Source organism: Ranitomeya variabilis, chromosome 1, assembly GCF_051348905.1.
Source record: "Ranitomeya variabilis isolate aRanVar5 chromosome 1, aRanVar5.hap1, whole genome shotgun sequence".
In the NCBI taxonomy this organism is placed as follows: domain Eukaryota; kingdom Metazoa; phylum Chordata; class Amphibia; order Anura; family Dendrobatidae; genus Ranitomeya; species Ranitomeya variabilis.
In genome coordinates, this window is record NC_135232.1 from 963,714,516 (window position 1) to 963,732,186 (window position 17,671).

Genomic DNA, 17,671 nt, shown 5'->3' on the forward strand with positions numbered 1-17,671 from the left:
CGGGAATTTTTGGCACCAGAGATCTGGTGGCCAGGTCCTTTTGGTGGCCTTCCTTGTCAAGGGATGTGCGGTCATTTGTGCAGTCCTGTGGGACTTGTGCTCGAGCTAAGCCTTGCTGTTCTCGTGCCTGCGGTTTGCTCTTGCCCTTGCCTGTCCCGAAGAGACCTTGGACACATATCTCCATGGATTTCATTTCTGATCTTCCGCTATCTCAGGGCATGTCCGTTATCTGGGTGATATGTGATCGCTTCTCCAAGATGGTCCATTTGGTTCCTTTGCCTAAGCTGCCTTCCTCTTCCGATCTGGTTCCTGTGTTTTTCCAGAACGTGGTTCGTTTGCACGGCATCCCTGAGAATATTGTGTCAGACAGAGGATCCCAGTTCGTTTCCAGGTTCTGGCGATCCTTTTGTAGTAGGATGGGCATTGATTTGTCGTTTTCGTCTGCTTTCCATCCTCAGACTAATGGACAGACGGAGCGAACCAATCAGACTTTGGAGGCTTATTTGAGGTGTTTTGTCTCTGCTGATCAGGACGATTGGGTGACATTCTTGCCGTTGGCTGAGTTTGCCCTTAATAATCGGGCTAGTTCCGCCACCTTGGTTTCGCCTTTTTTCTGCAACTCTGGTTTCCATCCTCGCTTTTCTTCGGGTCATGTGGAGCCTTCTGACTGTCCTGGGGTGGATTCTGTGGTGGATAGGTTGCAGCAGATCTGGAATCATGTGGTGGACAACTTGAAGTTGTCACAGGAGAAGGCTCAGCGCTTTGCCAACCGCCGCCACGGTGTGGGTCCCCGACTACGCGTTGGGGATTTGGTATGGCTTTCTTCCCGCTTTGTTCCTATGAAGGTCTCCTCTCCCAAATTTAAACCTCGTTTTATTGGGCCTTACAAGATATTGGAAATCCTTAATCCTGTATCTTTTCGTCTGGATCTTCCTGTGTCGTTTGCCATTCACAATGTATTTCATAGGTCCTTGTTGCGGCGGTACATTGTGCCTGTAGTTCCTTCTGCTGAGCCTCCTGCTCCGGTGTTGGTTGAGGGCGAGTTGGAGTACGTGGTGGAGAAGATCTTGGATTCTCGCCTCTCCAGGCGGAGGCTTCAGTACCTGGTCAAGTGGAAGGGCTATGGTCAGGAGGATAATTCCTGGGTGGTCGCCTCTGATGTTCATGCGGCCGATTTAGTTCGTGCCTTTCATGCCGCTCATCCTGATCGCCCTGGTGGTCGTGGTGAGGGTTCGGTGACCCCTCACTAAGGGGGGGGTACTGTTGTGAATTTGCTTTTTGCTCCCTCTAGTGGTCACTAGTTTTTTGACTCTGGTTTTTCTGTCATTCCTTTTATCCGCACCTGGGTCGTTAGTTAGGGGTGTTGCTATATAAGCTCCCTGGACCTTCAGTTCTATGCCTGGCAACGTAGTTATCAGAGCTAGTCTGCTGTGCTCTTGTCTACTGATCCTGGTTCCAGTTATATCAGCTAAGTCTGCCTTTTGATTTTTGATATTTGTTTTGGTTTTGTATTTTTGTCCAGCTTGTTCCCAATCTATATCCTGACCTTTGCTGGAAGCTCAAGGGGGCTGGTGTTCTCCCCCCGGACCGTTAGACGGTTCGGGGGTTCTTGAATTTCCAGTGTGGATTTTGATAGGGTTTTTGTTGACCATATAAGTTACCTTTCTTTATTCTGCTATCAGTAAGCGGGCCTCTCTGTGCTAAACCTGGTTCATTTCTGTGTTTGTAATTTCCTCTTACCTAACCGTCATTATTTGTGGGGGGCTTCTATCCAGCTTTGGGGTCCCCTTCTCTGGAGGCAAGAAAGGTCTTTGTTTTCCTCTACTAGGGGTAGCTAGATTCTCCGGCTGGCGCGTGTCATCTAGAATCAACGTAGGAATGATCCCCGGCTACTTCTAGTGTTGGCGTTAGGAGTAGATATATGGTCAACCCAGTTACCACTGCCCTATGAGCTGGATTTTTGTATTCTGCAGACTTCCACGTTCCTCTGAGACCCTCCCCATTGGGGTCATAACACCTTCCCCTCTGCCTTCAAACATGCCACCATCACACCCATCCTCAAAAAAACTAACCTTGACCCAACTGCTATGCCCAGCTATCGCCCCATATCACTGCTCCCGTTTGCTTCAAAACTCCTTGAGCAGCATGTCCATGGTCAACTTTCCTCCCACCTCTCATCTAACTCTCTCCTTGACAACCTCCAATCTGGCTTCCGCCCCCACCACTCCACCGAAACTGCCCTGACAAAAATTACTAATGACTTAGTCACAGCCAAAGCTATCAGACAGTTCTCCATCCTCCTCCATCTTGACCTGTCCTCTGCTTTTGACACAGTCGATCACTGCCTACTGCTACAGATTCTTTCTTCCCTTGGCATCAAAGACCTCGCCTTGTCCTGGATTGCCTCATACCTATCCAACCGCACATTTAGCGTTTCCCACTCCCACACTACCTCCTCATCCCGCCCTCTCTCTGTTGGAGTCCCTCAAGGCTCTGTCCTAGGGCCCCTACGTTTTTCCATCTATAACCTTGGCCTAGGACAACTCATAAAATCCCATGGCTTCCTGTACCACCTGTATGCAGACGACACTCAGATCTACCTCTCTGGCCCAGATGTCACTTCCCTGCTGTCCAGAATTCTGAAGTGTCTGTCAGCCATATCCTCCTTCACCTCTCGCTTCCTAAAACTCAATGTAGACAAAACCGAATTCATCATCTTTCCCCCACCTCACGTATCCCCCCTACCCAATCTATCTATTATGGTAAACGGCAGCACGCTCTCTCCCGCTCCTGAAATCCGCTGCCTCGGGGTAACTCTTGACTCTGCCCTGTCCTTCAAACCTCACGTCCAAACTCTTGCCACCTCCTGTCGCCTCCAACTCAAAAATATTGCCAGAATCCGTTCCTTCCTCAGCCCACAATCTACCAAAACTCTTGTGCATGCTCTCATCATCTCCCGCCTTGATTACTGCAACACCCTCTGTGGCCTCCCCGCTAACTCTCTTGCACCACTCCAGTCTGTCCTCAACTCTGCTGCCCGGCTAATCCACCTCTCTCCTCGCTACTCCCCTGCTTCTCCCCTCTGCAAATCCCTCCACTGGCTCCCAATCCCCCAACGAATCCAGTTCAAACTACTAACACTGATCTACAAAACCATCCACAACCTGTCCCCTCCCTATATCTCTGAACTAATCACCCAATATCTTCCCTCACGTAATCTTCGTTGATCCCAAGACCTCCTACTCTCCTCCACACTTATTCGTTCCTCACACAACCGCCTCCAAGATTTCTCCCGAATATCCCCCATCCTCTGGAATTCCATGCCTCAACACGTCCGATTATCCACCACCCTCGGATCCTTCAGACGGAACCTGAAAACCCATCTCTTCAGGAAAGCCTACAGCCTACAATAACCGAGCCACCGCGTCACTGCCGCCAGAGCCGCCGCCTCACCACCGCCAGAGCTGCCGCCTCACCCCTACCTTCTGTCTCTTCCCCACTATCCCATAGAATGTAAGTCCGCAAGGACTGGGTCCTCTCCCCTCTGTACCAGTGTGTCACTGTAAACCTGTTTACTGTAAACGATATCTATAACCCTGTATGTAACCCCTTTCTCATGTACAGCACCATGGAATTAATGGTGCTATATAAATAAATAATATAATAATAATAATCTCCCTAATACATAGTATACACCTGTATGTCATCTCCTGTATATAGTATATACCTGTATGTCATCTCCCCTGTGTATAGTATATACCTGTATGTCATCTTCCATGTAAATAGTATATACCTGCTGTATGTCATCTCCTCCTGTATACTGTATATACCTATGTGTCATCTCCTCCTGTATATAGTATATACCTGTATGTCATCTCTTCTGTATATAGTATATACCTGTATGTCATCTACTCCTATATATATTATATACCTGTATGTCATCTCCTGTATATAGTATATACCTGTATGTCATCTCCCCTGTATATAGTATATACCTGCTGTATGTCGTCTCCTCTATATACCTATGTGTCATCTCCTCTTTTATATAGTATATACCTGTATGTCATCTCCTCCTGTATATAGTATATACCTGTATGTCATCTCCCGTGTATATAGTATATACCTGTATGTCATCTCCCCTGTATATAGTATATACTTGTATGTCATCTCCCGTGTATATAGTATATACCTATGTAATTTCCCCTGTATATAGTATATACCTGTATGTCATCTCCTGTATATAGTATATATGTGTGTCATCTCCTCCTGTATATAGTATATACCTGAATGTCATCTCCTCCTATATATAGTATACTAGACTGTGGCCCGATTCTAATGCATCGGGTATTCTAGAATATGCATGTCCCCGTAGTATATGGACAATGATGATTCCAGAATTCGCGGCAGACTGTGCCCGTCGCTGATTGGTCGAGGCAACCTTTATGACATCATGGTCGCCATGGCAACCATTATGACATCTACGTCGATACTGTGCCTGTTGCTGATTGGTCAAGGCCTGGCGGCCTCGACCAATCAGAGACGCGGGATTTCCATTATGACATCATCGTCGCCATGCTATGCCCGTCGCTGATTGGTCGAAGCCCAGGCGGCCTCGACCAATCAGAGAATGAATAAACGGGACAGACAGACAGACAGACGGAAAAACCCTTAGACAATTATATATATAGATACCTGTATGTCATCTCCTCCTGTATATAGTATAGACCTGTGTGTCATCTGCTCCTGTATATAGTATATATGTGTGTCATCTCCCCTGTATATAGTATGTACCTGTATGTCATCTCCTCCTGTATTAGACCTCATTAACACGTTATTTGGTCAGTATTTTTACCTCAGTATTTGTAAGCTAAATTGGCAGCCTGATAAATCCCCAGCCAACAGGAAGCCCTCCCCCTTGGCAGTATATATTAGCTCACACATGCACATAATAGACAGATCATGTGACTGACAGCTGCCGTATTCCCTATATGGTACATTTGTTGCTCTTGTAGTTTGTCTGCTTATTAATCAGATTTTTATTTTTGAAGGATAATACCAGACTTGTGTGTGTTTTAGGGCGAGTTTCATGTGTCAAGTTGTGTGTGTTGAGTTGCGTGTGGCGACATGCATGTAGCGACTTTTGTGAGATGAGTTTTGTGTGGCGACATGCGTGTAGCAACTTTTTGTGTGTCGAGTTGCATGTGACAGGTTAGTGTAGCAAGTTGTGTGCAGCAAGTTTTGCGCAGGGCGAGTTTTGCGCGTGGCGAGTTTTATGTGTGGTGCGTTTTGGGTATGTGCAAGTTTTGTGTGAGGCAACTTTTGCGCATGTGGCAATTTTTCCGTGTGTGCAAGTTTTGCGTGTGGCGAGTTTTCCATGAGGTGAGTTTTGCACGTGTTGCGAGTTTTGCGTGAGCCTAGTTTTGCATGTGGCGAGTTTTGCATGTGGCGAATTTTGTGCGTGGCGAGTTTTGAGCCGTGACTTTTGTGTTTCGACTTTTATGTGGCGAGGTTGGTGTATGTGTGGTGATATGTGTGCTGAGGGTGGTATGTGTGTTCAAGCACGTGGTAGTGTGTGGCGCATTTTGTGTGTGTGTTCATATCCCCGTGTGTGGTGAGTATCCCATGTCTGGGCCCCACTTTAGCAACTGTACGGTATGTACTCTTTGGCGCCATCGCTCTCACTCTTTAAGTCCCCCTTGTTCACATCTGGCAGCTGTCAATTTGCCTCCAACACTTTTCCTTTCACTTTTTCCCCATTATGTAGATAGGGTCAAAATTGTTTGGTGAATTGGAACGCGCGGGGTTAAAATTTCACCTCACAACATAGCCTATGACGCCCTCGGGGTCCAGACGTGTGACTGTGCAAAGTTTTGTGGCTGTAGCTGCGACGGTGCAGATGCCAATCCCGGACATACACACACACATACATACACACACACATTCAGCTTTATATATTAGATTTCAAACAGTGATCTATTTCAAGTGTTTATTTCTGTAAATGTAGATGATTATGGCTTACAGCCAATAAAATCCCAAACGTCATTCTTAGTAAATTAGAATAATTAACAAAAACACCTGCAAAGGCTTGCTAAGCATTTAAAAAGGCCCCCCTTAGTCTGTTTCAGTAGGCTCCACAATCATAGGGAAGACTTCTGACTTGACAGATGTCCAGAAGTCAGTCATTGACACACTCCACAAGGAAGGTAAGCCACAAAAGGTCATTGCTAAAGGAGCTGGATGTTCACAGAGTTCTGTATCCAAGCATATCAATTAATGGAAAGTGGAGTGGAAGGAAAACGTGTGGAAGAAAAAGGTGCACAAGCAACCGGGATAACCGCAGTCTTGAAAGGATTGTAAAGAAAAGGCCAATCAAAAATTTGTGGGCGATTCACAAGGAGTGGATTATTGCTGGAGTCATTGCTTCAAGAGCCACCACACACAGACGTATCCAGGACATGAGCATAGGCAACGCCAGAAGCGTCTTACCTGGTCCAAGGTGTTGTTTTCAGATGAAAGTAAATTTTGCATTTCATTTGGAAATCAAGGTCAGAGTCTAGAGGAAGAGTGGAGAGGCACACAATCCAAAGTGCTTGAGGTCTAGTGTGAAGTTTCCACAATCAGTGATGGTTTGGGGAGCCATGTCATCTGCTGGTGCAGGTTCACTGTGTTTTATCAAGACCAAAGAAGGGACAAAAAAAACGGTCATAGGAGCGCATGAGAGATGGTGAGTTGATATAAAATCTTCATTTATTAGTTTCCACAACGCGTTTCAACGGAATATCTCTGTCTTGATGATTATTACTTCACACTAGACCTCTAGTGACCGTTTTTTGTCCCTTCTTGTTTGATCCTCTTGCGAGGCATCCTGCTGGAGCTGCAGCGTATCTTCCACTTTAACCACTCCTAACACCAGCTTGGCGCTCCTGTGAAGCCGTTCATCATTTTCTTTTTCTCTATAATTATCAAGACGAAAGTCATTTCAGCCATCTACCAGGAAATTTTAGAGCACTTCATGCTTCTCTCTGCTGACAAGCTTCTTGGAGATGGAAATGTAATTCTCCCCCAGGACTTGGCACCTGTCCACAGTGCCAAAAGTACCAATACCTGGTTTAAAAGCAACAGTATCACTGTGCTTGATTGGCCAGCAAACTGGCTGACATTAACCACATAGAGAATCTATGGGGTATTAGAGGAAGATGAGAGACACCAGACCCAACAATGCAGACAAGCTGCCGGCTGCTACCAAAGCAACCTGGGCTTCCATAACACCTCAGCAGTGCCACAGGCTAATCGCCTCCATGCCACGCTGCATTGATGCAGTAATTGATGCAAAAGGGCCCTGACCAGGTATTGAGTGCATTTACTGAACATATATTTCAGTAGGCCAACATTTTGGATTTTAAAATAATTTTTCAAGCTGGTGTTATAAAGTATTCTAATTTAGTGAAATAATAACTTTTGGGTTTTCACTGGCTCTAAGCCATAATCATCAACATTAACAGAAATAAACACTTGAAATAGATCACTCTGTTTGTAATGACTCTATAGTATGTTTCACTCTTTATATTGAAGAACGTAAATAAATTAACTTTTTGATGATATTCTAATTTAGTGAGAAGCACTTGTAGTCCCTGCTATGCATGAGCCAAAATATTGTTAATTGTTCGTATGGGCCAATAAACTTCCTATCTTTTTGCATTTGACATTGTCGGAGAGCTGTTTCTGCTTTTTTTTGTATACTTATAGTAATAGTTGTGCTTTTTTGTATACTTATGGTAATACTTGTGCTTTTTTGTATACTTATGGTAATAGGTGGTGTGCTTTTTTGTATACATATGGTAATAGTATTGCATTTTTGTATACTTATGGTAATAGTTGTGCATTTTTATATACTTATAATAATAGTCGTGCTTTTTTATATACTTATGGCAGCATGGTGGCTCAGTGGATAGCAATGCAACCTTGCAGCGCTGGAGTCCTGGGTTCTAATCCCACCAAGGACATCTGCAAGGAGTTTGTATGTTCTCCCCGCGTTTGTGTGGGTTTCCTCCGGGTACTCCGGTTTCCTCCCACATTCCAAAGACATACTGATAGGGAATTTAGATTGTGAGCCCCATCGGGGACAGTGATGATAATGTGTGCAAAAACTGTAAAGCGCTGCAGAATATGTTAGCGCTATATAAAAATAAAGATTATTAATAGGTGGGGTTTTTTTTGTATACTTCTGGTAATAGGTGTGCTTTTCTATACTTATGGTAATAGTTGTGCTTTTTTATACTTAAGGTAATAGTTGTGCTTTTTTGTATACTTATGGAAATAGTTGTGCTTTTTTTGTATTCTTATGGTAATATAGTTGTGCTTTTTTGCATACTTATGGTAATAGTTGTGTTTTTTGTATACTTATAGTAATAGGTGTAACACCATCTTGGAGTGCTACCTGTTTTTTGCTGATAAGTAGATGTTCAATCTAATTCTGTAGAGAATGTCATTGATTTGCACTTCTCTATATGTCCCTTTATTGTTGCCTAGTCTAGGTGAGTCAGTTATACAGTGACATACTATAAGCATTTACAATTAGCCTTAGACCAAGATAATGGTAATTCTTATGTGCAGTACGTGTCCTACTCTTTTTTTTATTGCACAAGAGATGAATCTCCATCTAGGAAGCAAGCCAATAAGACAGGAGTGGAAATGACAAGACTCGTACCTATATAGATGTATGACCACAACGTATAGGTGCACTCTAACCTGCAAATGTTGTGCGAGATATGGGGCCAACTTCATGAAGCGCTAAGTACATGTATGGTGAGCTTCAAGCCTTTGTTGTGCTGCTGCGGTGGCCTCTGCACATACAAAGGAAAATATAACCGGGAACCACTGGTAGCGGCACTGCGCATGGTGCCTGGAATCCAAGTCACATGTTCAGTGAATATTACCAAGCGATTTCTTAATTTATTAGAAATTATATCTAATGATGTTTATATAATAAAGATGAAGGTTGGTAATACTTTATCCTCTGGATATTATATCTGAATTCTGGCAACTATTGGTAGCACCACTCCCAGTTGCTAATTGCTACATTTACGTTTGGATGCCAAGTCTCGGCTAGGTTCACATTGCGTTAGGGCAATCCGCGGATTGCGCTAACGCAATGTATTTGTAGGGGTCGCGTTTAGGGGTCGCGTTAACGTCCCCGCTCTCGCAGATACCCGATCTGCGAGAGCGGGGAACAGACCTCGGGCGCGCCGCGGACGCTGCAAGCAGCATCCGAGGCGCGCCACAAAAGAACGGCACATCGCTAGCGCGAGCCGAAAACGGCACGCGCTAGCGATGCGCTTCAGGCAGAAACAACATTGCTGTCAATGGGTGCGCTAACGGACCCGTTGCACGGCGTTAATTGCAACATTTTCGCCGTGCAACGCTGTCCGTTAGCGATCACCCACTAACGCAATGTGAACCTATACTTGGAAGCGTATAAAGCTAAAAAATAGTCACAATATTAGTTCATATCAGACAAACTTATTTGTCACTTGGTCACCAAGATGGCTCTTCCACTTTCTTACTAATTCTCAGCAGTTTTGATCACCCTCACTGTACTGACACATACTGTACCTGCTTTCCAGAATTTTATTTTTCTTCTCACATGTTGGAAAAACAAGAAATTCTGGGTATAATATTTTAATGGTGAATTTGCGAGGTAGAAAGTAATTACTTGTTGTCTGCCCTTGGACACAATCATTTAATTTTCCTTTTATTTTAAAACTATGACTTTTAAGTGTTTGTCCAACTTTAGATTGTGTTAGGGCTGTTTAACACAACTGACTTTCCCAGAAAGTGTATAGATCACGATGTCCGGACCGGCTGCGGGTCTCCTCACCTGAAATCAACAATTCGATAGACGTATGTGTGGCTGATAAGTTCGGACCAGTTCATACATCGCAACCCGTACACTTTCTTTAAAAGTCAGATGTGTGAAACCAGCCTTAAGAAGTTAGCAATCATGTACCTGATTTTTAGTATCAATGAGCCCTGCTGTGCCGTGTATATACTGAGATTGACAATGGCTCTGGCCTGTGAGAATGGATATTTAGATCTTATACAACTTTTCTTTTGACATTTGTTTAGGTTACATGCCTTCAAGATTTCTTTGGTGATGACGATGTGTTTATTGCCTGTGGACCTGAAAAATATCGCTACGCGCAGGATGATTTCGTTCTGGACCACAGTGGTAATTTCTGATCACAAGTTTATGACGTGTACATCATTTATATGCTGATTTTATTTTCATTCCATAGATTACCATTAATTTGTAGGTAACTTTATTACATGCAATATCACACATGGATATATTTATAGAAAATACTTATTATCCATAAAATTTACCAGCCTGGTTAATGTTTTCCTAGCCCTTTTAAACATCTAGTTGTGTAGGATGGTGGTTTATGGGAGCCTGACAATGAATTCATTCTGTCTGAACCACAGGCAGCATGAATCAGCCGAGTACGTTTTGCAACACCTGCCAATCACAATGCATCTTTGATGACTGCTTCGAGGCAGATTCCTGGCAGCGACTCTCTGCCCATCTACTCTACACTGACAGGTCTCTCTCTATACACACACATAAGGAGAAACCCCCTTGTCAGGGACTGTCGTCGGTTTGATCATTTGAGACGCGTAGTCAACGTAGGATGTACACAGCTGGAGTAACAGTCAGTGTCTGATTCATGCTGTCCATGGTTCTTGAAGCATAAATCTGCTGCTAGGTTTCAGTTTAACATGAAAAACATGATCAGGGATGGTAGTTTAGAAAAAAAAACTATAGTATACTATAGTATAAAGTATAAATATATGTTTGAGTTATATTTGGATGTGATGATTATTATTGTAAATGATGTAAGAATAGTCCAATTTGTTGTCTTTTGAAACATTATTACTATTTAAAGGGAACCTGTCACTAGGTTTGGCCAATAAGAGATATGGCATCACCTTTCAGGGCTGATATACAGCATTCTATAATGCTGTGCTGTATATCTGCCCCCAACCCGACCTGCAAGAGAAGAAAAATAACTTTTATTATACTCGCCTGCAGGGTGGTCCGGTCCTATGGGCATCGCTGATCTTGGTCCGGCGCCTCCCTTCTTGCGATGCCGCCATCCTGCTTGCTTCGTGTGGATGAAATGTCTCCTCGGCACCGTGCTCCTGCACAGGCGCACTTCTGTGCTCTGTTCAGGGCAGAGCAAAGTATTGCAGTGCACAGGTGCCGGGAAAGGTCAAAAAGCCTCAGCGCCTGCGCTCTGCAGTACTTTGCTCTGCCTTGACAGGGTAGAGAAGTACGCCTGCGCAGGAGCGCTGTGCCGAGGAGACTGTGTGGATGACAAAGGGACGCGTCATCCACACGAAGCAAGCAGGAGGACGGGGAACGTAAGAAGATGGGAGGAGCTGGATCAAGAAGAGCGACACCCCTCGGACTGGTCTGCCCGCAGGTGAGTATGATAAAAGTTATTTTTTTTCTCTTACAGGTCAGGTTGGGGGCAGATATACAGCATTATAGAATGCTCTGTATGAGGCCTGAAAGGTGATGGCCCTATCTCTTATCGGCCAAACCTGTTGGTGACAGGTTCACTTTAAATGCCAAAGTATTCAATGAAAAGCCTCCCAACAGGTACACTAGGCAACCTCAAAAAGTCCTTTAAAATAAATCATGCCTTTTCAGTTCATTGCAATCATGACTGCCTAATTCAAGCTTCACAAGTAATACCAGCTCATCTCACCTCCTCTTTTTCCCGGGAGCAGTCTACTGTTGCGCTACAATTTATTTGGACATTGCTATTGCTTTTCACCACAGGAATTTATTGTCCCTTTATTGTTCCAGAATGTCGTGTTATGAAAACTTCATATTCCCGCTCCCAGAGGCATTCAGGTTCCAAGAGTCCTGGGACTTCGCGGCGCAGCAAATCTCCTGGAGCAGGTAATGGGCATTGTTGCTTTCACACATAAACTATTACATTTTCATGTTTTCAGAAAGCTATAGAACCTCCTGTTGTCTTTGATTTTACCAGATTATTGTTTTGCTGCCAAGTACACGATCTGGTATTTTTAAAGGGAATGAATCAGACATACAGAGGGTGAAATAAGTATTGAACACGTCACCAATTTTTTAAGTAAATATATTTTTAGTCCACACAGACAAAGAAATCAAACCATAGATGTACATAAATTATGTTATGTGTAATAATGAGAAATGACACAGGAAAAAAAGTATTGAACACACTTACTGAAATGTATTTATTACTTTGTTGGTAATGACAGCTTTAAGACGCCTCCTGTATGGAGAAACTAGTCACATGCATTTGCTTTTTGTGATTTTTGGCTCATTCTTCCGCACAAACACTCTTCAAACGCTGAAGGTTCCGTGGGCTCCTTCTATGAACTCTGAGCTTTAGTTCCTTCCATAAATTTTCTATTGGATAAAAGGTCAGATAATTGGCTGTACCATTCTAGTAACTTTATTTTCTTTCTCTGAAGCCAATTGAGATTTTCCTTGGCTGTGTGTTTGGGATCATTGTCTTGCTGAAATGTCCACTCTCGTTTCATCTTCATCATCCTGGTAGATTGCAGCAGATTTTTATCAAGTTCATTTGTCCATTCATCCTTCCATCAATTATATGAAGTTTGCCAGAGTCGTATGCGGAAAAACAGCTCCACACCATGATGTTCTCACCTGCAAACTTCACTATTGGTGTGATGTTTTTGGATTGATAAGCAGTTCCTTTTGGCCTCCAAACATGGTGTGTATTATGGCATCCAAAGAGTTAAATTTTTGCCTCATCTTACCAGACTATATTCTTCCAGTATTTTACAGGCTTATCTAAATGTTGTTGAGCAAACTTTAAACTCTCATGAACATGATTTTTGTTCAGCAGTAGAGTCTTGTAAATGAGATGCATACAGGCCAAGGAGGTTGAGTGCATTACTTATTGTTTTCTTTGAAACAATTGTACCTGCTGATTCCAGATCTTTCTCTAGCTCTCCACAGGTGGTCCTTGACTCTTGGACAACTGTTCTGATGAGTCTTCTCACTCATGTGCCTGAAATCTTGCATGGAGCACCTCGTTGTGGTCAGTTTACGGTGTAATGGTGTTCTTTCCACTTCTGAATTATGGTCTCAACAGTGATGCCTGGAAACTTCAGTAGTTTTGAAATTACCAATGACCTTAGTATGTTTTGCAACAGTAAAGTTGCAAAGGTCTTGAAACAGCTCACTGGTTTTCCCCTCATCAGAAGCTTCTTGTGTAGTATCTTGGCAATGAGACATCTTTCTATTGGCCATCAGATGAACCAGCTGATTTATCTTTTCACTAAATTACAGAATTGCTTTCTAATTGCTGATGGATTTTAGGTGGTGTCGTAACTTTCCATGGCTTTTTTTTTCTTAATATATATATCATTTTCTATTAAAAGTTTTACTAACTAGTACAAACAACACAGTCAAGGTTTATCAACACCCCGAAAGAAATATTTAGGGAAGTATTATTCCTTTTCTCATTTTGGGGTAGTATTTCACATTTATTAACATTGATTTTAAATCTCGAATAGGCCCTTAAACGACTAATCAGGTTAAAAATTGTTGGCAGGTGGTCCTTGGGATTAGACATGCAGTGGCTTATGAAAGTATTCACCCCCTTGGCATTTTTCATTTTTGCTATCTCTCAACCTAGGATTTCACTCAGATTTTTTGGAGGGTTTGTATCATTTCTTGTAAATAACACACCTATGGCTGTGAACATTTGGTTGGTTTTCTTTTTATTGTGAAGCAAACAACAAAGAGTACAAAATTACTGAAAACATAAGTGTGTATAACTATTCACCCCTCTAAAGTCAGTACTTTGTAGAGCCTCCTTTTGTGGCAATTACAACTGCAAGTTGCTTTTCATAAGTCTCTATAAGGCTGGTTTCACATTTGTGTTCGGGAGGGCTGCGGATGGCAGCGTACTTCCTCCCTTCTTCCTCCTTGAAGCCCCACCTACGCTCCGCCTACTTCTCCTTGCATCCTGCGTTGCCCTGCATAACTATCTTTAACATTGGGTATGCAGGGACATGCGTTGTATGCGGATGCGTCCGCATGCGGTGATTTGACATGTGCGGCGACCACACGGAAACGCCAAATTTTTCATGTTTCACTGTGGGGATGGTGTTCTTGGGGTGATGAGAGCTGTGTTAGTTTAGAGTCAGGCATAGCGTTTACCTTGGTGGCCAAAAAGCTCAATTTTGGTCTCATTTGATCACAGCAACTTGCACCAAAATGCTATCATTAAAAACGCCAGCTCGGCACGCAAAAAATAAGCCCTCGCCCGACCCCAGATCATGAAAAATGGAGAAGCTACGGGTATCGGAAAATGGCGCAATTTTTTTTTTTTTTTAGCAAAGTTTGGAATTTTTTTTCACCACTTAGATAATAGAGAACCTAGACATGTTTGATGTCTATGAACTCGCAATGACCTGGAGAATCAAAATGACAGGTCAGTTTTAGCATTTAATGAACCTAGCAAAAAAGCCAAACAAAAAACAAGTGTGGGATTGCACTTTTTTTTGCAATTTCACCGCACTTGGAATTTTTTCCCGTTTTCTAGTACACGACATGCTAAAACCAATGATGTCGTTCAAAAGTACAACTTGTTTCGCAAAAAATAAACCCTCACATGGCCATATTGATGGAAAATTAAAAAAGTTATGCCTCTGGGAAGAAGGGGAGCAAAAAACGAACATGGAAAAAGGGAAAATCCCAAGGTCATGAAGGGGTTAATGGTGTTGCAGCCTCTGTTGCCTTTCAGAAAAGGAGTATATATTCTGACAGACTATGTGATACTTAGATTGCACACCGATGGACTTCCTTTCACTAAGCATGTGACTTATAAAGGGAATTTTGTGCACCAGAAATTTGTAGGGGCTTCATAGGAAAAGAATATACAGTATATATATGCACATGCCAATTTTTAGTTGTTTGATCCCATAAATTTAATTTATGCCTGTATTTTTTCACTTCACCAACTTAGACCTTATAGTGTTGATGCATCGCACACAAATGGTATTGCAAAAATATTTAAACACCGGTTGTAACAAAATGTATCAAAATAGGTAAAAAGCCAATGGGGGATGCAAATTTTTGCAAGTCACTGTAAATAAAATTATGCAGTTTGCAAAAAAGGCTGCTTGAATCTTTTTTGTATTAATCGTTATTCCTCTAAAAGTTACTAGGTCTTATAGGGTCTGAACCAGGGGTTCTACATCCTTGTCCCATGCCCTTTTCCAAAGGAAAATATTTAGATAAGAATCCGGGGGTATATACTTGGGTTCTGGGGGGGTAGAGTACAGATTTCATATGTAATCAGAGAAAGGGCCCAATAATGACATTTTTGACAATACTTCATACAACCACTACCATTTTATGTTATCAAAGACTTTCTCCACATCTCCACTGGAGGGACTTTTTTATTAGTGGAAGAGTGAACTTTATCCAAAACAAGAAGAACTTTTCTAACATTTAGGGTGGCCGAATAACCTTTTATAAAGCCTGCCGGGGCTAGTGAGATGAGATTGGGAAGGACAGAGGCCAGCATTGCTGTAGGCCCCAGGTGGGAGGAGGTGGGCATCCAGGCAGTGCGAGGCTGCGGCCCCTGGGCTCTCATAAGATGTCAGCGCTGGTAAACGGAGTCCCCTTTCCCATTAATTTCCCTGTTGTGGGCTTCGGGAAAATGGTCGCCGGTGGCGGAGCATGTGCAGATTGAGAGCTCGAGAGATGCCCGCATTGTCGCCCCAATCTTGCCACCGCCGACCTCCTGAGACCATGACCCTGCCTCCTGTGACCCTGTTCCACCACAACTGAACTCCCACACCCCCTCCCCCCAGAAGCTACTTTCGAATTAAGATGCACCCCAGTTGTCCTCCCAAATATTGGGTCTTTGCCTGGTTTTAGCAAAAGTTTAATGTAGGCCATATTTGATGGAAAGATGGGATTACTTTGAGGTATTTTGTTAAAGACTGATTCCAGGAGGGGAGAGATTTCAGGGTTAAGTAGCTTGAAGAATGTGTTCATATATCCATTCGGACCAGGGGCTTTACTTAATTTTTAGATTTTTGATTGTATTAATAATCTACTCTAGGGAAGTGGGTTTTTTAAATTACCCTTCTGTCCTTCTGAGAAGGCGGGCATTTTAAACCTGTCCAACAATATCGTAGAAAAAGGAGTAGCTTGCTTTAGGTTTTTGTATACATCTCTATAAAATCAACTCAAAATATAATTGATAGTCAGCTGATTGGTTTGGATTTCTCCATTAGTACTTTTTTATTTAAAAACCATCATTTGACCAGCTTTTTTCACATATCTATAATAAAGTTTTTCATTTTTGGACATGTAAATTTTTTCTTGTATATCTGCATATTGGTTCAATTAACTTTGCTTTACAACCCAGGTATCTTTGTTTGCAGTGAGGGGTTCAGCTAGATTTTGCTAGATAATTCTCTTAGACAGGGCTGTGGAGTTGAAGTAGGTGTCCATTTTGGTGGAGTTGGTATAAAATGGACCGACTCTGACTCCTAAAATATATAATATATTGGGTAAGTAGTACAATGCAGGATGTGCTGTAAATGTTTTCATAAAAATTTGGGAAAGTTATGAAATGTCCTATAAATGTCTGTTCTGTTCCTTGGCTCTTAGATGAGATTAATCTGTGCTGCACTTTATGTACATGCTCAGTAGTGAGGCAGGCCTGTGGAATCGCAGTCGGGAGTCAGGGAAATTGAGGAGTCGGAGGTTTGGCTTGCCGACTCCACAGCCCTGGTTACCGATATCTGGCGAGAATTTAGCAACTTTAACCCCTTAATCCCATATGACGTACTATCCCGTCGAGGTGGGGTGGGCCTTAATTCCCACCGACGGGATAGTACGTCATATGCGATCGGCCGCGCTCATGGGGGGGAGCGCGGCCGATCGTGGCCGGGTGTCAGCTGACTATCGCAGCTGACATCCGGCACTATGTGCCAGGAGCGGTCACGGACCGCCCCCGGCACATTAACCCCCGGCACACTGCGATCAAACATGATCGCAGTGTTCCGGCGGTATAGGGAAGCATCGCGCAGGGAGGGGGCTCCCTGCGTGCTTCCCTGAGACCCTCGGAGCAACGCGATGTGATCGCGTTGCTCCGAGCGTCTCTTACCTCCTCTCCCTGCAGTCCCCGGATCCAAAATGGCCGCGGGGCTGCATCCAGGTCCTGCAGGGCGGTGGCTTACCAAGCGCCTGCTCAGTGCAGGCGCTGGTAAGCCAGGAGCGCTGTAAGTCAGATCGCTGATCTGACAGAGTGCTGTGCAAACTGTCAGATCAGCGATCTGTGATGTCCCCCCCCGGGACAAAGTAAAAAAGTAAAAAAAAAAATCTCCACATGTGTAAAAAAAAAAAATTCCTAAATAAAGAAAAAATATATATATTATTCCCATAAATACATTTCTTTATCTAAATAAAAAAAAAAAAAAACAATAAAAGTACACATATTTAGTATCGCCGCGTCCGTAACGACCCAACCTATAAAACTGTCCCACGAGTTAACCCCTTCAGTGAACACCGTAAAAAAAAAAATTTAAAAACGAGGCAGAAAACAACGCTTTATTATCATACCGC

At 43.2% G+C, this 17,671-nt stretch overlaps 1 protein-coding gene across 3 annotated transcripts in view; it reads left to right on the forward strand.

Annotated features, from left to right (window-relative positions):
- The window catches only part of DCLK2 (doublecortin like kinase 2), a 196,176-nt gene that overhangs the window by 101,189 nt on the left and 77,316 nt on the right, over positions 1-17,671 (forward strand). For all 3 annotated transcript variants that reach the window (XR_013219927.1, XM_077279306.1, XM_077279305.1), the window contains exons 3-4: positions 10,126-10,228; positions 11,873-11,968. Coding sequence is in view for 2 of the 3 variants with exons in the window: in XM_077279306.1 (XP_077135421.1) it covers positions 10,126-10,228; positions 11,873-11,968 (199 nt within the window). In the remaining variant the exon portion in view is untranslated. The remainder of the gene's footprint in view (positions 1-10,125; positions 10,229-11,872; positions 11,969-17,671) is intronic.